At 39.2% G+C, this 23,401-nt stretch overlaps 5 protein-coding genes across 8 annotated transcripts; 3 read left to right on the top strand and 2 right to left on the bottom strand.

The window, feature by feature from the left end:
* Positions 1 to 1,805: 1,805 nt before the first annotated feature.
* On the top strand, positions 1,806 to 4,340 carry tp53i3 (tumor protein p53 inducible protein 3). The gene is made up of 7 exons (XM_030789061.1): positions 1,806 to 1,886; positions 2,345 to 2,391; positions 2,510 to 2,650; positions 2,740 to 3,007; positions 3,098 to 3,310; positions 3,462 to 3,658; positions 4,158 to 4,340. The coding sequence occupies exons 2-7, from the start codon at positions 2,365 to 2,367 to the stop codon at positions 4,338 to 4,340; spliced, it is 1,029 nt and encodes a 342-aa protein (XP_030644921.1). The 5' UTR covers positions 1,806 to 1,886; positions 2,345 to 2,364.
* A 545-nt stretch (positions 4,341 to 4,885) lies between these two features.
* dnajc5gb (DnaJ (Hsp40) homolog, subfamily C, member 5 gamma b) lies at positions 4,886 to 7,997 on the top strand. The gene is made up of 8 exons (XM_030774759.1): positions 4,886 to 4,960; positions 5,255 to 5,318; positions 5,395 to 5,528; positions 5,745 to 5,958; positions 6,085 to 6,232; positions 6,344 to 6,400; positions 7,058 to 7,123; positions 7,641 to 7,997. Exons 3-8 carry the CDS (start codon positions 5,416 to 5,418, stop codon positions 7,748 to 7,750), a joined length of 708 nt encoding a protein of 235 aa, XP_030630619.1. The 5' UTR covers positions 4,886 to 4,960; positions 5,255 to 5,318; positions 5,395 to 5,415; the 3' UTR covers positions 7,751 to 7,997.
* A 1,852-nt stretch (positions 7,998 to 9,849) lies between these two features.
* Positions 9,850 to 12,084, top strand: LOC115822303 (zinc transporter 2-like). Its single transcript, XM_030786073.1, has 7 exons — positions 9,850 to 9,970; positions 10,275 to 10,421; positions 10,621 to 10,774; positions 10,957 to 11,182; positions 11,483 to 11,588; positions 11,700 to 11,834; positions 11,939 to 12,084. The coding sequence occupies exons 1-7, from the start codon at positions 9,952 to 9,954 to the stop codon at positions 12,082 to 12,084; spliced, it is 933 nt and encodes a 310-aa protein (XP_030641933.1). The 5' UTR covers positions 9,850 to 9,951.
* Positions 12,085 to 13,873: 1,789 nt separating this feature from the next.
* On the bottom strand, positions 13,874 to 20,228 carry coq8ab (coenzyme Q8A, genome duplicate b). The gene is made up of 15 exons (XM_030769899.1): positions 20,143 to 20,228; positions 19,599 to 19,755; positions 19,016 to 19,366; positions 18,635 to 18,701; positions 18,313 to 18,387; positions 17,977 to 18,102; positions 16,846 to 16,931; positions 16,467 to 16,607; positions 16,212 to 16,293; positions 16,015 to 16,108; positions 15,624 to 15,765; positions 15,092 to 15,199; positions 14,932 to 14,997; positions 14,549 to 14,635; positions 13,874 to 14,215 (listed from the first exon to the last, which is right to left on the bottom strand). Exons 2-15 carry the CDS (start codon positions 19,737 to 19,739, stop codon positions 13,922 to 13,924), a joined length of 1,860 nt encoding a protein of 619 aa, XP_030625759.1. The 5' UTR covers positions 19,740 to 19,755; positions 20,143 to 20,228; the 3' UTR covers positions 13,874 to 13,921.
* A 1,126-nt stretch (positions 20,229 to 21,354) lies between these two features.
* On the bottom strand, positions 21,355 to 23,395 carry LOC115808516 (putative deoxyribonuclease TATDN3). Of its 4 annotated transcripts, none has more exons than XM_030769923.1 (10): positions 23,276 to 23,395; positions 23,143 to 23,175; positions 22,988 to 23,061; positions 22,817 to 22,904; positions 22,671 to 22,733; positions 22,434 to 22,543; positions 22,281 to 22,336; positions 22,062 to 22,198; positions 21,822 to 21,899; positions 21,355 to 21,549 (listed from the first exon to the last, which is right to left on the bottom strand). In XM_030769923.1, exons 1-10 carry the CDS (start codon positions 23,327 to 23,329, stop codon positions 21,406 to 21,408), a joined length of 837 nt encoding a protein of 278 aa, XP_030625783.1. In that variant the 5' UTR covers positions 23,330 to 23,395; the 3' UTR covers positions 21,355 to 21,405. The 4 variants fall into 4 exon arrangements, with proteins under 4 accessions (XP_030625783.1, XP_030625791.1, XP_030625799.1 ...); XM_030769931.1 differs by having other exon boundaries at positions 21,822 to 21,902; positions 22,086 to 22,198; XM_030769939.1 differs by having other exon boundaries at positions 22,086 to 22,198.
* Between the last annotated feature and the right edge of the window lie 6 nt (positions 23,396 to 23,401).

Raw genomic sequence — 23,401 nt, 5'->3', positions numbered from 1 at the left:
GCAACAGAAATGTTTAAATAGTGAGAAACATAGAAAGAAACAACATTTAGTGCGTGACCTATCAAAAGTCTATATATATACTCCCAAATCCTTCAAACTCTGACAAACCCCAAAATTAAGACAAAATCACAACACTGATAGATGGGACGCTTGATCACAGGACACATTCATGGATTTTCACATGTTTTCAAGACTCTGTAGGAAGGTTTGTATTTTCCACTGTAGTTTTTCTCTCTGTAGTTGTTTCACTCTTTCCTTTCGTTGTCTCTCAAGTTCTTGTTGGATGGCGAGTTCTTTTTGAGAAATGCTGTCAATTGTGGCTATTTCCTTCAGTTGCATGATAGAAAGCTGAGGAGTCTCAGTACTGCTTCTCAGAGTATGAATAAAAGTGAGAGTTGAGGTTGGCCGTAAATTGGGGTTTGTCGGCAACTGAGAACCATTTGATCCTTCTGTAGGCTCACCACTGTCATTTGAGAGCTGTTTAGCTGAATGCACCCCTCTGATATTTGGAGCTGATCTTAAGTAACGGACATCCCTCGAGTCAGCGTTTGCCATTTTTGCCTCTGATATAACCCTCATTGTTCTGTTAACTGTGGCGTAGCATTCGCAGGCTTTCAAATGCAGTAGTTTTTTATGTTCCTTGATGAGCAACTCTTTTTCCTGACACAGCAGTTTTATGTTGAGTCTGTATTTGAGGTAAATTTGGTCCAGGTTCCTCCTGAGGAGAATGTCATCTTTGTGATTCGTCGGTTGTGCTTCCATGAACAGTGAAGATTTGGGTTGTCTAAGGCCTGGCTTCTTACTCATTATGTTCAGCTGTCATCTGGGACATAAGAAGTTTCCCATTAACATGCTCACAAACCAGTATGTGAAAACATATGTGATACATGACATGATACATAACACAGTTTTCCCACATGACAGAGATTATTTTTTACACAAACTTGTTCTTTGGCTCATCACAGTCCTTGGAAATGCACACAGCTTTATACTGTTAAAGGGGAAAAAATAATTACTTCGGTCTCAAAAGAAAGTAACAGTTGCAGTATATTTTGTATTACAACACTCTGTATCTGGCCTGTGTAAAATATGTAGATACTGTACCTCATAAAGGCTGTGCTGACAAGATGTGTCCGTTGTTGACTGCACTTCATTCTCGGCGTAAGGCTGATGTTGTATTCCAGGGGATTTGCTGCTATGACATTCAAACCTGTAAACACTAATTTGGTGTATGTAGTGTTCATGGTATTCATGTTGTGCATTGTGGTTGATGAGGTTGGTGTACTGTGCCTCTAATCCCCTGTATTATGAAACTGGTTTGTATTTTCAAAAGAGAATACAACCTTATTAAAATTTCCTTTTCACAAAGTACCAAATGACTAGAATTTGAGATATTGTTAAGATGTTTTCATCAACTCCAATGATTCTTCAGTCTCCAACAATATATGAGATACAGTATACCTTTAATATTTCCTGATGCATTCTTTTAGGTGTATTGTTATCATGTGTGTAGCGTTTTTCTGTTATATATTAGACTTATTGGAAACATAACTTCGAAAATATGATCCTCGTTCCTTCTTTTCTTAATAAATCTCCATATAAACATTCTTTCCTAAATCTAATTTAGCAATTTTTTTTTTAATCTGTATGTATAATCCTTTTTTTTTTCACTATTATATTAAAGTGAAATAATAAGCGTTTCTGTTGCCTCTGGGGAACGCCCCTACGCACTAACTGCAAATCCCTGCTACCCAGTCACGACCAGGTTAATCAATGTACAAAACTATTTCTTCGAGGATAGTTACAAACGTGACCCCTTCACTAATACTCGTCGGACAGTGCAGCATTTTCGGGACTATTCTGTTAATTTATTTAACTTCACATCTGTAAGTAGTATGTACTTTGAAACTTTTCCACAGCGTTCTTTTCATTAAAAAATGAATGTAGTCGAAAGAATTCTACTTCCATTCCTTTTCGAAAATGCCCTCTGGTGAGATCTGGTTTAAGCCAGTATTGCCATGTACGGCGAAGTGGCTCAGGATTTTTGTTTGTTTGTATTAAAGGCCATTTCACTGTACAATCATGGATGATAGATTGCATGTGCGTTTTAATAACACGTTCCATTTTGCAAGGTTTCAGCAACGTCTGAGTACAACTCCTGGGTTAGAGAGCATCAAGTGTGCGCAAGAGTTACGCAGGTGTTTGTTGGATGCCTTGTACTCAGTCAAACAACTTTTTAAAATGCTCTGCATGTAAATTCATGTATTATAAATAAACTTAATTAATTCTCACAATATCAGAATACAATAGTGATGACACAGAAAGTCTATTTTTTTTTTCACAGTGGTCAACACAGAAGGGACAATGCAAAGTAATACTGAGGAAAAAAGTGTAAGTATAGAATGTTTGAACTGAGGATGCTGGTTTCGTATCAAAATCAAATGTGTTTGTCTTTTGTCTATTTGTCATGAAAATAAAATGACGTGATTTAAATTTGGCTGATTTACAGTCAATGTTGGCAGTATATGTCGACAAACCTGGAGGTCCTGAGCAGCTCCATTTGCAAACTGTCCCCAGACCTCAACCTAAACATGGGGAGGTCCTCATCAGAGTCCACGCCACTGCTTTAAACAGGGCTGACTTGTTACAGGTTCATTTCTATTTATCTTATCATAAAGGTGAACTCATTACAACCCTCAACCACAACTGAGGAAGATGTTTATTTGTATGCCCTGACAGAGAAGAGGCTTGTACCCAGCTCCTCCTGGAGAAAGTGAGATCTTGGGTCTGGAGGCAGCTGGAATTATAACTAGTCTTGGCCCTGGAGTGAAGAAGAGCTGGAGACCAGGAGATCAGGTTATGGCCCTGCTGTGTGGGGGGGGATATGCAGAGTTTGTAGCAGTGCCTGAAGAACTCCTAATGCCAGTTCCTAAACATCTCACGCTTGTTCAAGCAGCAGCAGTGCCAGAGGCCTGGCTTACAGCCTACCAACTGCTACACTTCATAGGTACTTTATTAGCAATTTAAGAAATCCATAGCTCTTCCCTCAGCATCAAACCTAAATTTTAAACGTACTCTGTTTTTTTGGCTCTCACAGCCAGAGTGAAGCAGGGAGAGACGGTGCTGATTCATGCAGGGGCTAGCGGGGTCGGCACGGCAGCCATTCAGCTGGTGAGACTGGCTCAGGCTGTCCCGATTATTACAGCAGGAAGCCCTGAAAAATTAAAGATGGCAGACAAACTGGGAGCAGCCGCTGGCTTTAACTACAAAGAGGAGGATTTCTCAGAGAGAGTTCTTCAGCACACTGAAGGCAGGTATAATCTACTATCCTGATTCAGTGTGTGACTGGAAATTTTATGAGTTACAAGGTGAAAATGCATACCTCAGGTCAGATTTGGGCATGTCTTAATGAAATGTAAATGGAATGCACTCTTCTCTGAGTGTCTGCTGTATGCATGCAGGTAGAGGGGTTGATGTTATCCTAGATTGCATTGGAGGGGCCTGCTGGGAAAGGAATGTCCGAAGCTTAGCCATGGATGGAAGATGGGTGCTCTACGGCATGCTGGGAGGAAAGACAGCCGAGGGTGACTTGCTCGGCAAGCTTTTATTTAAGCGTGGCCATCTCCTTAGCAGTCTCCTCAGGTCACGAAGTCTGCAGGTGATGCTTGTAGTATCTTAAGATATATGTCACTTCTAGTATGTGTCATGTTTTGGAAATGTTCTTTAAAGAACAAAATCCTTTACCCTCAGTCTTGACTAATTGTCTCGACACGAATGTCAGTTGTTCACAGTTCTTGTAAAAGTTGTTCACAGCTCTTGTAAAAGAGCAAATAGAAAGTAAGAAAATAATTTTTCTCATATTTTAATTAAACTGAAGATAAAATATCTTGTTATGTAACGAAAACCATGTCTGTCAAGAAAAATTTGGGACCCCATGGATGTAGGATCCAAACTGCCAAAAATGTACTTGATTTTGAGGGCTTTTCCAGAGGGAGGGTCTAAATGGTTAAAAGAACCTTGTGGTTGTTGTACTGACTGACTTATTATCATGAATTGTTAAAATAATAAGAGGTAGAGGATGCTGCTGCTTTTGTTTTGAGTTTTTTACCCCCCAAATAACCTGACTCATACGTTTGTCTCCGCTTTTCTGTTTTCAGTATAAAGCAGAATTGGTCAGGAGTTTCACGGAACAGGTCTTGCCTCACTTTCTGACCTCTGGCGAGTCGCTGCGGCCTGTGATCGACAGCGTGTTTAACTTAGAGGCAATTGCTGAGGCTCACAGGCACATGGAGGCCAACAGAAATATTGGAAAAATAGTCATTAAAATGGACTCTCAATAAAATTGTGTTCGTTTGTGTGATGTGCATACCTGCTACAGTTCTTCTGAAGTCAAAATGAAATTAAGCTATGTGACAGCAGTAGAATTTGACGACCATATAGCATATCAGAAGAATAAAAGAGCCTACTTGTTTAACCCCGACTGACAATAGAATACTCATTTTCTCGCTCTCCTACATTGCTTCCTCATTAGAATGTTGAAATTAGGTTGTAGCAAATGTCCCTCCCCTCTTTCTTCTTTTGCGCAATTACTTATATGTCTGAATAAAATGTTTTTCTTTTATCACGGTCACTTGACAGTAATAGCAAGCAGTGTGTATGGCAAACAACCGAACCAATGATTTGTTTCTCACTGTTTTAACAAAAGCAGAAAATCTTTCTTTAGGTGTAAGGTAATAACGATTGTTCGACCAGAACGCGCCCAGCAGAGGTGTCTCGGCTGTGCGTTTTGAATACCGGAATGCGACATACTCCCACTTCCTGATACTTGCAGTAAACGCACCCAATCACTCTGGACAAGTCCAGATTATCACAATTTTTTAAAAAAAATATTGTTTTGACGATCGCGTGGACTCAGCCTTGACCTAGACTCACAAGAACGACATCTAGCCCATTACAAAAGGTAGTGTATTAATCGTGAATTTAAGTCATATATTGTACTAATACCAGTTTTTAAACCAATAGCCTGCTAACTTCTACCCTGAAGTTTAACAAATAATTTTGACTGTTGTGCGTACATGAAACAGCTTCACAGAAGCCGCCGCAAAATGTTTACATAGAATGCTGTAAAACCGAATACTATTTTGGGTTTCGTCCTTGTTGACGGTGCTTTCACTTAAGGAAATAGAACCGGCAAAAGAAACAACGTGCGAAGTGTTTGACCCTAGAAACTGATTCATGTGTCCTCTCTCGTTAGCTGAGTATCCTGCATTTCCCTGCTGTGTAAAGCGAGGTGATTAACACAGACCACATGCCAACAGGTGGGTATCTTATTTCAAATGAAAGTAAAATTAACCACAGAAAACATATATCTAATTAACATTTTGTTCTGATAAGTGATTGGAGCAGAAATCAAACATGACAGAGGGACAGAGGCCACAACGAAAGATGTCCACATCTGGGGAGAGTTTATACCAGATATTAGGAGTGGAGAAGGGTGCTTCTGCTGAAGAAATTAAAAAAGCATACAGGTTTGACTCAGTGGCCATTTGCTCCATATTAGCAACAGCAACCGTTTAATAATTGTCTTCAGAAAGAATTTTATTGCATTACAATAAAACTTGTCCATACAGTGAGAGCAGACAGTGTTTTCTCATTTGAGGCAAGCACTGTCCCTCTCAAAATCATTCTCGTCTCTTAGACATTGTTTTTGATGAAACACCAGTCCTATAAATCTTGTCTGTTAGGAAACTTGCGCTGAAATATCACCCTGACAAGAACCCGGATAACCCAGAAGCTGCTGAAAGGTTCAAAGAGATTAATAACGCAAACTCTGTCCTCAACGATGAGACCAAACGCAAGATCTACGATGAGTACGGCTCAATGGGCCTGTACGTTGCAGACCAGTTCGGCGAGGACATGGTTAAATACCATTTCCTAGCGTCAAAGTGCTGGTTCAAGGTGAGTGGTGTGTGTGTATATCTATGGGACCTATGCTGTGATTTTTCTAAGATTGAACTTGGAAGCATTGTTTGATATGACCATTGTCATATTTGAACTTTGTTTGTTTGTTTATTTATTTTTTAGGCATTACTGGTCTGTAGTATGATCTTCACCTGCTGCTGCTGCTTCTGCTGCTGCTGTTGCTGTTGTGGCAAGTGTGGTTCTTCTCTGGAAGAAGATGAGAATTACGAGTATGTGGATCCAGAGGTTCTACAGGCAGACGAGAATGAAGGTGATATCAGAGAATATTTCAGCTTTGGTTTTGTGAAAGTGTTATTTTATACATTCATGGCATGTGTGTGTGTTCATTCATTGATGTCCTCTGTTCGGTTTTGTGTAACAGACCAGGATTCTGTGGTTACTGGACAGCCCACCTCAAGTTTTGCCACTGAGAATTCAGGTGAAAATAAAGACAGCTAAGAATTTTACATTTAGTTCTTCAAAGGGTGCCTGACTTTAGTTTGATAGGTTTCCAAACAGCTCCTTTTCCACATAGGGTGTGTTGGTTGTTTGTGTTAGCATTGTTGCTTTGTCAGTAATCTGTGTGAAAGGGTTCACTACTGCTACTGAAATACCTCATTTGGATTTCCTTTATGTGCCTCCTTGACTGTGATGTTATTCTTGTCTGAAAGTAAAACTGCCACAGTAATGGCTTTTCAGGAGTAGTGACATCAGAACTGATCTGCTATCAGCTAGCAACAAGCAGACCGATGATAGATTAGGTGGTCACTGTGATAATGTTGTAGCACATGCATTATTCATGAGGGGTAGCTTACATCATGTGAAAGGGCACAAATGGAACACAGGGTGAACAATCATCTTTCTAGAGTACTGCCTTGTCTACACTCCTTTTCCACACAGATAAACCTGATTTAGCTGATTACCTGCAGTACTTCTGAATACTAGATTGAGGTATGTTAGGTTAGGGGTAGATAACATATCATAAATTGAACTTCTGTGCAGCGTCTGATGTGCCCCCGAATCAGTTTTTTTCTGCATAGAAAGGATTATAATTTCTACATCTGTTAATTTTATTTGCTTATTCCGTCCTCTGTAGGTTTTGCTTCAGAGCCCACTGTGATTGTGGGGATGCCCATTCCCGTCTCAGCTCCTGAAAACTCAGGTGAGACTCAGCCTTGAGTTTGATTATACTGAGGCCTTTGCAACAAAAGATTATCTCCCTACATTTTGGCAGTCAGTTTACACCATCACTGGTTTCTGCAACATCACTGTTATTCAGTATTTATGCAACAGATGCAATGTTTGTGCAGGTTTCTGCATGTTAAAGTTTCTAAAGATAAATGATTGTTGTCTAGGGCTGTAAGATGCATACACCAGGTTACTAGGATACAATGTATGTGTCAGTGTGAGTGTGTGTGTGTGTGTGTGAGAGTGTGTGTGTGTGTGTGTGTGTGTGTCAGTGCTAGACTTTGCTCTTCATTTTTATTGTTTGTTTTTTTTTCATTTATGTGAAACATCTCTACATCCCAAATACATATCAAGCCAAAACTTTGTTTTAATTTTTTAAAAAATCCTCTAGAAATAAAATTTGACAGTTAGATAACATTGTCATTGTCATGGAGAGTCAGACTGGAAGCTAGTCGTTTGCGTAAGGTTAGATTTTGCATGTTGTCCTGTAGGTGGTGATACATCCATAGAGGTTCAGTTCCCTTCAGCTGCCAGTACCACAGAGAATGGCCAGGCCTCAGTGAACTCTACTGGCGACACTGATCTGACAGAAGTTGACTGACCTGCCTGCATGCTCCCACTCAAGTATACTGCCAGATGCAAACCTGCAAATGTGCTGCCTGTTCAGTGTATGTGGCCCCTCTTGACTTGTAGTATATGCTGTTTATTGCACTTTTTTGAATGAGTGTATCAAGTTTACAGTGTATTCTTGTTGAAAAGACGTTTTCGGATCAATCTGTCAATTTGAAAAGCCCTGAGAAAGAGGACTTGTAATGGAAATTTTGGACAAAATAATCAACCTCAGGGGCTCCTCAAATAACTTCTTGGAATACTCCAGGATAGAATATCCAGTCATAAACTATTTTTAAATCTCTAGAAAAACACCAATGTCGATACATTCCTATATTTTAAAAATTATACCTATGTGCCATTTGAAATAATAATGTTGAATATTTACTTGACTTTGCTGATTTGTGGCAACACTGTATAAATACATTTTATTCAATGATGATCTAATTTAACTTAAATGTAATAATAAAAAATATTTTTAAGTGGAATTGAATTTGAATATGTCTTGGTTTGAGTACCATTTGTGACTTTTAATAATCCTGTGTATTCTCCAAGCTGCACATTTTGTTAAATTCTGAGCTGTTCCTATTGTCATGCACTTTAAAACGGTAGAGCTTTTATGCTCTCTGTGTTTCATGAGCTAGTGGAGTGGAGTAAAAAATGAAGTCAATGTTAGCTTTTGATATCTGTGTGTGTACACAAGCGCTCTGTGCGGCTGGTTGCATAGATAATATTTTAAGAAGAAATAGCCATATTTTTAAATGTACTTTAGAAGTATAGTAGTTAACTCTGTAACATTGACTTTTTTTCCCCCCCATGTCAGACAAAAACACCACTTCTCAAAAGTGGCACAGACTGTTTAAGCCATTGGTTTAATGAAACAATGATACAGCAAAGTTTTTACCACTTACTATGACTGTTAGAGAAACTTTATGATTCTTGTATTTCAGTTATGTAACAGAGACTTCAAGTAAAGTTGGACTGGAACAGTTTTCTTATTTAAATTGCACATAGTGGCATAGTTATATTATTAAAAGCATCTAGCTATTTAGACATTTATTTAAAAATATCCTCACGTCAGTGTATGACATGCATATGATTTTATTGTTTTAAAAGTTGACAGATTATGTTGCATAACTTTTGCCTCTCTGTTTTGAATAACGATGAATATCTGCTTGGAAATTTACTGCACTGTAAAGTTTAACCTTACTAAAAATGTACTCTTATGGTCAGATAACATTCTTTAACACTCTTAAAAACAGTTTTAGAAATGTGGTTCATGCTAAGTCTAGAACTGGGGAATGTGATGGCACAGGTCAGTTTTTGTCTTTTCATGTCACAGATGTAAAGTGACTTCCCTGATCATTTTTGAGTGAGTTACATAATGCTGGAGGAACAACATGTGAACTGCCAGATGTTGTCAGACTAGCACTCCTCAGCAGGCAGGTGCACATGCTAAAAAAATGTACTCATGGAGGGGTGATGAATTAAGCCCTGTTATTTTGAGTCAGGGGCGACATTGTTAGGAACTGAAGGACTAGTTTCCATAGTAAGTCATTTATATAGGAGAGGATTTCAGTGTTTCCCATGCTGAATCCAGAAAAGGCGCAGCTCGTCAGGCAGGACTCGGGCAATGCCCAAACGTGTTCTCTGGAGTTTCTGGGGTGAGTGACCTGATTACACATTTAATGAGAGTTTTATAGTGGCGTAAGGGTTTCAGTTGATTTTGTGAGTTACTGTGGGCCACACTCAGTGTGTTATTATATTTGATGAGCAATTACACATTAGTGCTGCACCGCTTAAGTTAAGAGCCACGATAATCCTTTCTATATAAACAAATCAGGTAAGAAAGACTAAATTTATCACAACGCACAGATTATGATCATGCATACATCTTGCTGCCGTATATATTCACATGGTCTTTAGGGTCTGAGGAAACATGAAAGTCTCCAACAGGCAGTTTGACAACGTGTACTCTAACTTGACTTACTTTTCCCCATTAGTCCATTCATTGACTCTAACAAGAGGTACTTCAGCACAGCACTGGAAAGTGAAGATGGTCTCAGTGCTTTTGAAACAAGGGAGCCAATGACAACACATTGTCATAACACCAGAGAGACATGGTCAGAGAACCAACAGAAGTTGTTTGCCCGGAGGAAGCTCATTATTACCTCAGTGATCTGCTTAATTTTCATGATTGGAGAAGTCATTGGTAAGATCATCCAGGATGATCTGGAAACTAACTCATAAGATATGCTATAAACTGTTTTGGAAACTAACACTTTAAATATGGATTTTTGCCTGAACTGTTCTTTAGTTTAGTTAATGTGAACACAAAATTAACACGACAGAACAAGACTAGAACAAAATCATAACTGACAGAAATTCCTTTGCGCCCAAACTACTCACACCACTGAGCTTGAAACGTTCTGTCATCGTGTAATGTATATTCTCCTGCCCTGTGCTCAAATATAGCAGTAAGTCACTTTTGATCAGCTTTTCCCTAATTCTCCCAGGTGGATATGCGGCTCACAGTCTTGCCATAATGACCGATGCAGCGCATCTTCTCACTGACTTTGGTAGTGTTCTGCTCAGTCTCTTCTCCTTGTGGATTTCCTCCAGACCTGCCACTAAAAGGCTAAACTTTGGGTGGCATCGCTCAGGTCAGATTTATCAACTGATCCCCTGCATTTGCATTAGACGCCACTCAGTTTCCTGATTTTTTTATTTTATTTGTTAACATTTATGTGCTGACATCTTTAACACTCTACTATGTCATGTATTCTTTAGAATGGAGTTAAAACCCATGTGTCCTATTTGCTTATGAGACATGTGCTAAATAAGATGTCTTTTTGTCTGCAGAGATTCTGGGGGCTTTTCTGTCCGTGCTGTCAATTTGGGCTGTGACTGCAGTGCTAGTATTCATAGCCATTCAGCGGATCATCAACGACGACTATGAAATCCACCGTGAAGCCATGCTCATTACCTCTGGCTGTGCAGTGGTGGTTAACATCTTGTTAGTTTGGTGACGTAGTTACTTTCAGTGTTTCTTGGTCTTGTTTCAGTTGTTCATGCAATGCTTGTGATCTTATTTGTTTGCCCAGTGAACAACGACCTTTTCACAGGAAGGGAATGTGGTGGAGATGTAAAGTTTTGTCCTCCAGGTTTTCATTTTGTTTGTTTGTTTGTTTGTTGAAGGATGGCGTTCGTCCTTCACTACTCCCCATCATCTCATAGCCACGCTGTCAGTGATGGGCCTGACTATCTCCCCATCCATCACAGCAGCATGAGTGGACATGGCCACTCCCATGGCATGGGGGGTAGTCATGGCAACACCAGTGTGAGGGCAGCATTCATTCATGTGGTGGGAGATTTCCTCCAGAGTCTCGGGGTGCTTCTGGCTGCCACCATTATCTACTTTTGGGTAAGTGGCATTCTCATTTATTACCATTCATGTGGGACTATTCATTTGCGACCAGTGGCAGGCATAGAGATAGCATGTTTGTCTGCTTGTTATATAGTGACACGAATATAAGTAATATAAAAGGGTAAAATTATTTGGTGTGGTCTTAAAGACAACTGGTTAATATCTGAGCCTGGCTCATTCTTGATTAGACTTCCCCAGTTTTCTAAGAATAAGCAACATGGGGGTTAATGCCACAAGACTATCGGTCCCAAACTCCAATAAAAGCATTAACACAGTGCTTTCCCCTCTGTCACACAGCCTGAGTGGAAAATAGCAGATCCCATCTGTACTTTTTTGTTTTCCTTTTTTGTGCTTGGAACCACTTTTACAATTCTTAAAGATGTCCTCAGAGTACTCATGGAGGGTGAGTAGTGTAGCTAATTTGTGATCATTTTTAAAAAATTAAAAATTTTTTTTCACAATGCCGAGCACTACAGGGCACACCAGGCTGAGCTGTGCTCTCTCTTGTTTGAAGGAACACCTCAGGGGATTGACTTTGACTCAGTGAAAGAAGTTCTGTTGTCTGTGAGAGGAGTTAAGGCCACACATAGTCTTCACATCTGGGCACTGACCTTGAGCCAGACCATGTTGTCTGTTCACTTAGCTACTGGTATGAAATCATACTTTTCTCTCTCTTTTTTTTCAAATTCAGTTCACTTCATAGTCATTAATAACTATACGATGCCAATCTGTTGTATTCATGATATTTTGCAGAAGAGCGGACTAACCCTCAGATTGTCCTGATGGAAGTGACCAAATTGCTGCAGACTGAATTTGACCTCCACAGCATCACCATTCAAATTGAGATGTACTCAGATGACATGGCTAGCTGTGCAGAGTGCCAGGATCCGATGGACTGAAACGTTTGAACGTTTTTTTTAAACATGTGCTTTTTTCTGTTGCAGAAAATTCTTTAAAGGTCTGTTTGTAGTTTAGAGGCTTTAAAAAAGTAATTTGTCAAGTAAGTTAAAAGTAAGTAAGTTAGATGTTAATAAATTATTTGACTGACACAGACGGATATAACAGTCAGGATTACCCTAGAGCAGGGGTCACCAACATGGTGCCCGCGGGCACCAGGTCGCCCGCAGGGACCACATCAGTCGCCCGCAGGCCAGTTCTAAAAATAGCACTAATCACCAACGAGTTCAGTCTAAAATTTTATTTAATTGTGTTGTGTTTATTTAAGTCTTTTTCCTACCTTGTTGAATCATTCTGAATAATTATTGTGATGAATCATTAACGTGATCAGTGTCTTCACATAGAATATCATTAATAATAATATAAGTTAAAAGTAAACCATGCAACTTTGTTCTTTCAGAAGTGTGTTATCAAACTGGTAGCCCTTTGCATTACTCAGTACCCTTGAAGTAGCTCTCAGTTTCAAAAAGGTTGGTGACCCCTGCCCTAGAGGAATACTCATAGTCTCACCAGTTGGAACGGTGTTCACTAAAATACGATTTGTACGCTCTCAGATTATCTTTTGGAAGGACACTGCTTCATGAAATACTTCAAAAATTTGTGTTTCCTTATTGAATCTGCTACCTGTTTGTGCTCTCTTATAGCCCTATGGGAAAACTCCTCATTCAGCCAATATTGGTTTTTCCTGTGCAATGCTACCAGCACAAGGTCAACTCATTTTTTTAAGAGATAAGTTTGTCACTGATTCTTTGTTATTGCCAGTGCAACGTAACACAGACTCCTTGACACATACCTAATAGTAGTGTTTGAGAAACTACCTTTGTAACTAAAATTTGAGTATGATATCTTGTTAAACAGAGTACACTGATTGTAAACATAGAACCAAATGTATAATATTTGTAACTATTTTCAGTAATATAGCTCTGTTAATTTCTAAAAACAAAGACAAAAACTCATTGCGCAATAAACTCATTTTGCACTTCTTTTACTCAAAAGTATATTGAACATGTTGGTATCTTTCACTTTTTGAATGCATGGAGTATGTAACACATCCTTTGGTCTGTTCCTATGAATGTTACAAACATCTGCAAGGTCCTGAGATGAGTCTCTGTTTCACGGGTTTCCTAATTCAAAGGCTGAATTAGTGTCGGAGAAACACAAAACATATTAACACACCTGACATGAAATGACAATAAGGATGTCTTTTTTAACTTTCCAAAAATAACGATGACAATTATGTACATTCAGAGATACAGAAACTTCTTAATAAATCAGGAAAGGGATAACATTCAATTTGATATGAATATGAGCATAAATATCACAGAATACGAGTGTTAGAAATGTTTGCACGATCTCATTAGCTTCCATGCTGACTCTTTGTCCGTCTGTGATGATGAAGCATTCTGCAAAGTACAACACTGATACTTTACTGCAAACCCTTTGGCCTCATTTATGGATGGCCTCTCCATCTGAATACCATATACCACATCATAAACATACCAAAAAGACAACTACACCTAACAATCTTGCATGTTCCCACAACATAAACCATTCCCAAATTACACAGAACCTTCAGTACTGTAGAGTGATAAAGATTAAGGGGAACAGTGTCTTATAAACAGAGCCAACCACATTACTTCAGCCAACAGATCACGCCCAAAAAGGCATGGATAAGATGTAGTGTGTACTTCAAGCTCAGCTCCAGGATCTGCTGTATAGAGTGTTTAGTCTTGGCTAATCCATATACCCATCATTTAAATTTGTCCCCTGCACTGTGGCTCACTGTGCCATCTCTCTCTGCCGGTTTTCCCAGTACTTGGCGTAGGCCTGCTCGAACATGTTCTTACACCGCAGCTTGGCTTTTAGACGTGAGCAGATGAGAAAAGAGCCGCCCATTTTGCGGTGCAGCGAATAGGTTTCTTCCGGTGGAGGAGTGAGACGCTGTTTCAGCATGACTGGGATGAGGTTATGGATCCTCTCTGTAGTGCTCTGGGAGCCAAAGTCAAAAGGCTCGTCAGAAGCAAAGGCCTCACCAAGGATCATCACTGCATCCACATGAGCATTTTCCATCGCCTGGAAAGACAAGAGGTCATATAAACATATTCAGGCAAGACATTTTTTTCTAATGGAAGGGAAGTTGTGTAAGCCTCTGAACTAACATCTGTTCCCTATAAAACTTTCGGGATGCTGGGAAAATGCATGGGGGACGGGAACAGAAAGAGGCAAGGGGAGAAAAAATAACGTAGTCGAGTAAAAAAAGAAGACTGGGGAGTTTGTCACGAATAAAACTCGTTTATGCTGTCATAAACCTAGACTGTTCAGTAAAAAAAAAAAGGTTAGATATTGGACAACTCCGGCCACAGACATGAGGCTGATTTGAGTTATTTGGCTAACGGAATGACATACCTTCGTCTCGTATCCCGTGAGGAATTTCATGTCAATGGAACGTTGTAGAACTCCCTCCCTGTTTCGTTCTGCTGCCGCTTTGATGATCTGACAACAGAAAGAACAGTTCAGTGTAATACCTCTTAACAAGAACTGGCAAATTGCCGATGCCTTGGAAACAGGAAAAAAACAGTGACACGTTTCAAAAAGTTTTAATGACGTACACATTCAAACTGACAACTGTGTGTATTAGAGTATCATCTTACACTTCTGGCACAACATTTTACCACTGGTGCTGTATAGTGTTTTGATGGGATTTATGTTCCATGAATCTGTACTAGCATGTTCTGAAATGTTTACTAAGGTATATATCTTAAATGTGTGCTTGACTGTTGACATTTTACCTCGATATAGACATCGGTGAAACTTGCATCAAAACCCCGTGTGGCTCCGAAGTCTAACAACGCAACCTGAAAATTAAAGAAAGGGACGGTCCAGTTCAACTAAGACACACACACACACACACTGCAAATTTAATAATCATAAATGATATTGCGAGTTTACCTTGTGAATTTGCGGGTCATAGAAAAAATTTGACCAGTTTGGATCAGTTTGCATGTACTTGAACTCAAAGAGCTCCCTCAAGCACAGTATCAGGATCTGCTCACAGATCTGGAAAAGCAAAGAGAATGCTGATATGAACAGGTCTGAGTCTAGTCTCTTTCATCAATTCCCTTTTAAACAAGACCTACATGTAAAAACTTCATGGATATTTATTGTTATCTGAGCAACACTTATACTTTATCTGTTTCCCCTTATCTATGGCAAGAACAAACCAAACTGCTAAAAGATGCATTTATCTTCTAACAAATTTCAATATTTAAAACAAATGCAGCATTTCGCAAGACCTAAACAGTTCAAGTAAGAAATCCTTACTGTAGCACAATACATCAAAACTACATAATATAAACATCTGCACTGACATATCATGTGTCCTCACCAAACGTACTAAAGCCACTACAAAGTACTGAGGACATGATATTAGAGATGAAGATCTAGTGTCAAGGAGACCACGCTGAGTAAGTGAGGGGTTCACCTCATTCTTAAGTTCCTGGGGTAGATCATCAGCTTTGTCTAATGGGAAACCAGACACAAGCTCTGTGGTAAGGACATGCTTGCTGCTCAATTCATCAATGACATCTGGCACATAGAAGAACGGGTGATCCTTCAAAAGCTCCCTGTAAAATACACATCCATCTCCTCAGTACTGTATATTATGTTATACACACAAATGTACAGAAACATTTATTTATAGCCATCAGAAGAAACCTACTATCCCAGTAAGGGCAAGCACTTTGAGTAAATACTAATTTTAAACTGGTATTTAGGAGATACGCTTTGCCAAAATAAATGATTAATGATACATTTGCAATTGAAACCGATAAGCATTGAAGGTGACAACTTTAATTTCTTATTTTGATACTCACTGGAATTTCTTGGCACATTTGGCCTCCCTTACATAATCACATTCGAGAGCCAGTTCTCGGCTCATAACCTCTATCAAATGTTCTGGAAACAAACCTGTACAACACAAGGCAGGGTCAAGTGGGTGGTTATATAGACATACTTAAAAATAACCACAACAGAACAGGAATTATTATCCGTTTTAATTCTCTACACATACCTTCAGGCAACGCGTTGCTCATGCTGAGGACGGTCATTAGGTTGTTCACATCACTGTTAATGCTTTGAGCAACTCCAGGGTACTGAAAACATTATACGAGTCTCCACAGTTATTTGGTGAGCTAAAACTACGTGTTTCTTTGAAATGGAATGATTGGTTTGTATGTTTATAGGATTAGTATGGAAATGATAAGCTAAGCAGTGGTTGCAAGGAATATCTGCCATTCTTGATCCAAGTTCATCCAAGCATGCTCACCTGGATCTTCATGGCTACCTCTCTACCATCCTTCAACTTTGCAAGGTGCACTTGACCAATGGAGGCTGCAGCGAAAGGCCTCTCCTCAAAGAACTCCAGTTTATCCCGCCAGTTTGGGCCCAGGTCATTGCTAACAGCTTTCTGCCAAAAGTAAGACACCAGTGGATCGTAAAAAAATGCCTAATTGGGTTTTGGAATGTTCATGCTTAAGTTTAGTGTTACTGCAAATTTCAGGTTTTATCTTGTTGGTAAATTTAAAATGTTGCTTGTGCTGGGTAAACTGCTCTGCTCTTGCTCTGAATGTGTGTCACTTGTTTGTGAAGCACTGCTGGTTTTAACCGGGAGAAGCAGTTTATAACCCTCACATTTGAAACTATACCATCATTTGTTTGGTAGGCATGAAGTCTGCACTTTGTCGCACACGCTCGAAGATCTTTGCCAGCTGAGGGTTGATGAAGGCGTCGTCTAAGAAGAAGAAAAAAGGTTGATAAATGAAAAGGCATCTGCATTCATACTGGCCGAGGACATGGGTCTTTTAGGGTCTATTGTTAATATTAAGAAACGAGACCGCAAAAGCATGAATGGCATGGGACAAGCCAGAAGCTTCGAAAGTGACTCTGACCAACTGGGAGCCTTTTATTTTTGGCCTTGACATATTCCTGCTAGCTGCAGCTAGAGCCAGGACTGGAGTACTGGCTGCTCACCCCTGACCAAGGACATTCCTTTGTTATACATACAGAAAATGTAGTCCTGTGAACGGAACATATGGCTACTGAATTAATGAAAACAATTTGAAGGAAAAATTATATTTAGGTGTCCAGTGACACTGGCACATTACTTTACATAGCTGCCCTAATTTCTTTAACCGTCAGAGTAGAGCAATACCTTATAATGACATGGTGCCATTCAATTATTACACGCTGACACATTCTGAACAGGAATAAACACAACCATGTGAGAACTGTCTGAGTCAGTTCACAAAGAAGTCAATGTCAAGGACAAAATATGGAGTGGAGAAAAACCCGGCCGTGAAAAGGCAGCTAACTGTGCTGTGCTACAAAGCACAGTGCGAACAACAGCACATGAGACATGTAGGTCAGCTATTCCTGTTATCATGATGTTGGTAAAGGATCATAATAATGGTTGGCAGGTTGTTATTTACAAGAGACACTAAGGAAAGGAAGTAATACCCTGATACAACATAAACACAGATAAATAAAAAGGTCATTAGCGTCAACTTTTAATTATTTAATATAATCCAAAGTTGCTCTACTAGGGAAGTTTCAGATGCTTTCAGATCAAATGTGTTTTTCCAGATATAAGGGCTTTAAAAGCTAGTAGTTTTTGAAAACATTTAGCTGAAAAGAGAAGAAATGTTACTGTATTTGAATGAATGAATGAATTAAAACAAGGGATATATTTCATGAATTACAATTAATACTGCTTAATGAACAATATGATAGAAAAGAGAAACTAAATTGGAAATGAAAGAGGAGGAGCAGTTTCTCACCTTGTATGCTGAGCATCTGGCCAAGTTTAAGAGCTGCACCTCGTACCTTGCACAAAGTTCTCACAACTCTCTCAGCGTTTGCCTCAGAAACAAACGGGTTGGAATCTAAGACAGCTTTCTTACTTCCTGAATAAAAACAAGACATAAATAAATAAATAATTAAACTAGTCCAGAAATAAATATTTTTACTATTACTGAATACATAATTCTCAAAGATTTTTAGAAAATGGCTGATTACAAACTTAGGACTCTAATGTAACATAACTGTTAGTGCCAAACACAAACACCACAGTGAAGGCACAGTGGAAAAACCTAGAATCAGAAAGTTGTTTACACCTTTTTTGTCCTCAGATCTAAGACTCTTCTTTGCCACCTCAGCAAGCGCCCCTATGCCCAGTCCTACTGCCAAGCCTACGGGAGACACAAATAGTTACAACTACACATGTAGTATTTTGCCACTCATGACACACATTACAGTGGAAGGAATGTAAACATTGTAATAAATAAATTTGCCTCATTTGGAGAGCACAGGACTCAACGATTATGAGTAAATAATCTAACTGATGAACTTTAAATCCTATCCAAACACCTAAACATATGATTTCTTATCCCAACTTTCTTGGAAAGGAAGGAAAGAACAGTAGAAACTCTGTCTTACTTCCAAAATTTGCTAGCCGTCCTAACCTTGTGACTGGTACCTTTCGCTCTCTGGCAGTGTCACTAAGCTGGAACAAAATAAAGAGAGAAAAGAGAGGTAAGAGTGAGCATGAGACTGAGTTATAACAAATTCAAATTAACACCATTATTGTTCTCAGGCATCCTAAAGGCCAAAATTTATTATTTGTGGGTTGTGTGTGAGTCACAGAAATGAACCAAATTGTCAAAAGCTTACTTCTGATAGTAAAATATGCAACGTGCAAAAACATAGCTTAATTATTTATGTAATATTCTAAGTGCAATAATCTTCTCAATTTTTAACAGACTACATGACAATGGTGATGAGTTTAGCAGTTGAGGTCCCATGAAATTAGCTCTTTACCGTTTGCTTGTGTGTCTTGGAATCAGATTTTTTGGTGTCTTTAGTAGATTTGTCGACATCTCCATTTTTCAGGGCACTACTAGATGAACGACCCTGGTGGAACAAACGGGTCTGTCCACAAAAAACCTGTCTTGATGAACAGTAGTCTCTAGGAGGCTTATTGCCAGAGTTACCGAAGCATCTATGATCAAGCACTCCAACCGTTCCGTTGACCATTCTATTGTCCTTCATGGCTCCATGGTCCCTGAAATGCTGGGCACATTCTGTGCGACTCAAGCTTCTCCCGTGACTGCTGAATAAATGCACTTCTCTTCTAAAATTAGCGACGTATTGCTGTGTGCAGCTACAGCTCTGGATAAAAAAAGAGAAATCCGCATGATTATTAAATGTCAGTAAACTGAGATTAACTCTTATGAAGTATCTATATATGAACTGGACATGAGCTATGTGTAGTGTGTTCATATTGCCTTCTGTGAGTGCGACGTCATTGTTCTGTAGATGTAAAATCTGACAAAAGGTTGAAGTAAACTCTGATATTCACTACTTTCCTTGTGCCTGAATAAGAGTACTATATAGGGCGTACCTGATTCTCGAGGAAAGCTCTGCGGAAGTCTACAGTGGCCATCCTTTGACCTCTTGAACAGCGCAGACTGTTGCTCTGAGTTTGTACTGTCATTTGTCTCAGCCTGACTAGCCCTCTCATCAATAGCATGTCAACTGCCATTGTGTCCCCTCCAAACCTGCACAACCAGGGACTAGCATTTACAAAGTTCTTGCGAAAAAGTTTAATTAGCAACATCGACGATTTTTAACAAGAGCTGCCAATTCGATTCCATGTAAGAGATCAAGATAGACGGTTATGTTGTCTGATTACTTTGTAAATACATTATTCTACAGGAATACATTATTATCTATCATCCAAACGTAACCCGAGTGTAGCAGTTTAATTTAAATTAGCATAACTGTTTCACTGAAAAATTATCAGTAAGTTAGTGTCTCATTTTCAACAACATCTGATTACGTGTCAAGGTTGAGTATGCACGAGTTTCAGAGAAAGGAGGAGGAGAAGTTGTCTTCAAAGTTAGATTTGTTTGCAGTGTTAAAAATACATTATTTTTCACACTTACCAATTTCAGCAGACTTTACGACGCTGTTCCTGCTGTTCCGACACTGCACATGGACAACTACCACTCGAGATAAAAATCAGTTGTTTACTAAGTTGAATCATGTGGTCATAACCACCTCATGAAACTTCCTATCATCCCCTATGAACGTCATCACTGGAAAAGTTTTGATTGACGGTCACTGCCGTCTCCGTAGCGTGTTCGGCTTTACTGAGAATATAACGAACCAAACAGAGTACCTCCCAGAACTACGGGAAGTTCCATTAAAAAAAAAAAGAAAGAAAGAAAAAAGAAAAGAAAAATCAATCAATCGCTGTAGGCGTGGTGGGATGATAAGAGGTCACCAGGAAACTATGAAGTCTAGATGAAGTCTACTTCGGTCTCAACACGAATAAAAGTGCTTGCTGCCACCTTTTGGTTAAATTAAGTACTGCTCTAGAGCACACTTCAATTTATGATCAAAATACAGAATTTGTTAGACAGGCTGATGACCATACTGTTCAGACTAATAGAACATCCTACTGACAGGTCAGCAGACACCTAGCCTCACATTTCCTCTCTGACTTCGTGGTCCACTCTCCCATCATAGTCGCCTCCCTCTACTTTTTTCTCAAACACTAGTGTTGCTGTGTTGAAGTCAGAACCACAGCTTTCAGTTCTCTTCGTGCTGGTGGTGGCTGGTGTGCGTGCTTTACACAGCAAACACTACTTTTATGTACAATTGTGCAGTAATATCTCCCAGGGCTTACTTTTCTCTCCATATATTAGGCAACAAATTAGGCAAAAGGACTAGGATTTAAAATAGAGTGCCTCAACAACATCTGACACGACAAGATAACTACCTATGGAGTGGTCACTGCCAATGTACCCATGAGGAAAAACCCCACAGTGCTCTAGGGATGTTGCACAATGGCTGCCCTTTGGTGGGATATCTGTTTCAACTGCCTTCCAATCTCAATCACAGTCTTGTAAAACAGAGAACAGAAAACAAAAATCAACTTTAAGTTCCTTACTTCTCGTTCAGTAATAACTTTGTCAGTGTAGTGCATTTTCCCTAGCACAAAATTTGTCAGAATCCCAAAAACCTGAAAGAAAACAAACCAACCCTGAAACATAGTACATCATTTGCCGCATAAACATAAAACAGAAATTTCATCTTTATTCCAGTTTTTAGAACGCCTCAAATCACAACATTCAGTTTGTGTAATTTGTTCATCTTAATCTATTTACAGAAAATTGAGAGAACAAATAAAAAACACGGTGCAATCACACTCTAATAAGGGTTTTTAACTTGGGGAAGAGCCGAAGAGCGTTCTGTGTTGTGACTTCCATTACTCTTTGCAAGGGAATTCCTTTAACTTTGGCAATATACTCAGCACTGATGATGATGTTCTTTGGCTCATTCCTCACCTGTGAAAAGCACACAGAAAAATGCCTGTGAAAACAGTAACCCATTAAACAAATAGAGGAAAGATGTAATTCTCCACTGTAGTGCACAGAGTGGAACAATATAATCATCCTGTTAACCAGAATGGAGTCAAAGACATCTTTCATTTGTACATTTGTTCATTTTCATGTAAATTCGTAATATTAGGGTGGCTGCTCCTCATGGTAACTGTGCCATTATACTTTGATCAGTGATGCTTCAGGTGTTATCTGCAAGACTTAATTGGACAATGTACCTGCTTCTCTGGTCCAAGGGCTGGTGAATCAGTCTCCAAACACATGTTCTCCAGCGGCAGCTGTTTCACAAGTTTCTGCTTCTTAGTGGAACAGGAAACCAATTTTTAATCATAACTTCTTTGATAAAAAAAGCAAGTGTTGTGTACATGTGCGCACTGTGGCAGTAAACAGTTAGGTAGAGTATTGTTTAAAGGTTAAATTTAGACACATGGAATAAAGTGCATGTTCAAAAGGTAAACAGACACGTGGAGTATAACAATTACCTGCTCACTTCTTACGATTGACGGTGGTATAGAAAAGAAATAACCAGCCTTCACACCCTCCATTGCAACTGAGGGCTTTCCATCAAAAGCATGAAGAAGAGCTTTTTCTACCCCTAAGTCAATACATAAACAAGGTTAGATAAGAAATGTTGACAGGTTTCAGCAAAATGTGTACGTGACATCGGAAAGCAGTACCTAGCTCTTTCAACAGATGAATAGTTGGTCTTCCAGCTGACCTTGAGTGAACGTTCCTATTTGATGGATGAAGTTAAACTCCATAAAACTGTGTGAGCACATGTGTGTAAAGACTCTTATTACAAAAATGTTAATTAGGTGGTTAATACCCACAGCGGCAGGTTTAGGTGTTTTGCTAGCTCTGCCTGGCGAATGAGCACTTGCCTCTGGCTCTCCTTCCCTGTATCACTACTGACAATCCGAGGTGTAAAGTCAAGGCCCACCTAAAAATTTGGGGAACAGAATTTGAGTGCCATTAATAGCAAAGTTCTGTCATGTACTTAAAGAGTAGGTTGAACCTGATTTAGGATACATTGTGTAGCACAGCAGAAACATGCAGAAGGATATTACCTCACCAATAGCCACAATGTCTTCTTTGTATTTTTCTATAAGGGGCAATGCAGCATCTAAATCCTGTGTAAAGATAAAATAATGTTAATTTCAGAGCTAAGCCAAAACCATCATAACTTTCAATCATCTGTATATATTTCTCAGACCTCAGGAAAGGCTCCTCTCTCCTGATGTGCTGTGTCTGTGCCCTGAACAGGATGAACTCCAAGGCAAGGCATTATAAAACCAGAAAACCTATTCGAACACAAAACTGAAGTTAACTAATTTTTATGAGGTGTGATTAAATAACAATTACTGTACCTCAAAAGACACAGTACCTTTGTGAAAGCTGTATGATTTTCTCAAATTCCCCCACATGCTCAGCAACTGCCAGGAGTGCAACAATACCCACCTATCGTAACAAACAACGCGTGAACATACGTTTCATGATTGTTTTCACGATGAGCATTTACCCAAACAGACAGTGGTTTACCTGTTTAGAGCTTTCGATAATGTCGTCAATGTCCTTTTAAAAGAGCAGAAAACATAGACAGTTCAGGATTTGCTCTCATAAATCCCCCCACAGATTAAGAAACAGCATGCCAAAACAATATATAGTATCTTACATTATCAAAGTCTCTCGCAGAGATATGACAATGGCAATCAATATAACCCTGCATGAGTTTTGCAATTTTACATTAAAACATTATCATGAAAAGTACTCAAGTACTTCCACTGAATATTGACTCGTG

The sequence above is a fragment of the Chanos chanos genome, chromosome 1 (genome assembly GCF_902362185.1).
Source record: "Chanos chanos chromosome 1, fChaCha1.1, whole genome shotgun sequence".
Lineage (NCBI taxonomy): Eukaryota > Metazoa > Chordata > Actinopteri > Gonorynchiformes > Chanidae > Chanos > Chanos chanos.
This window is presented reverse-complemented; position numbering and strand designations above follow the sequence as displayed.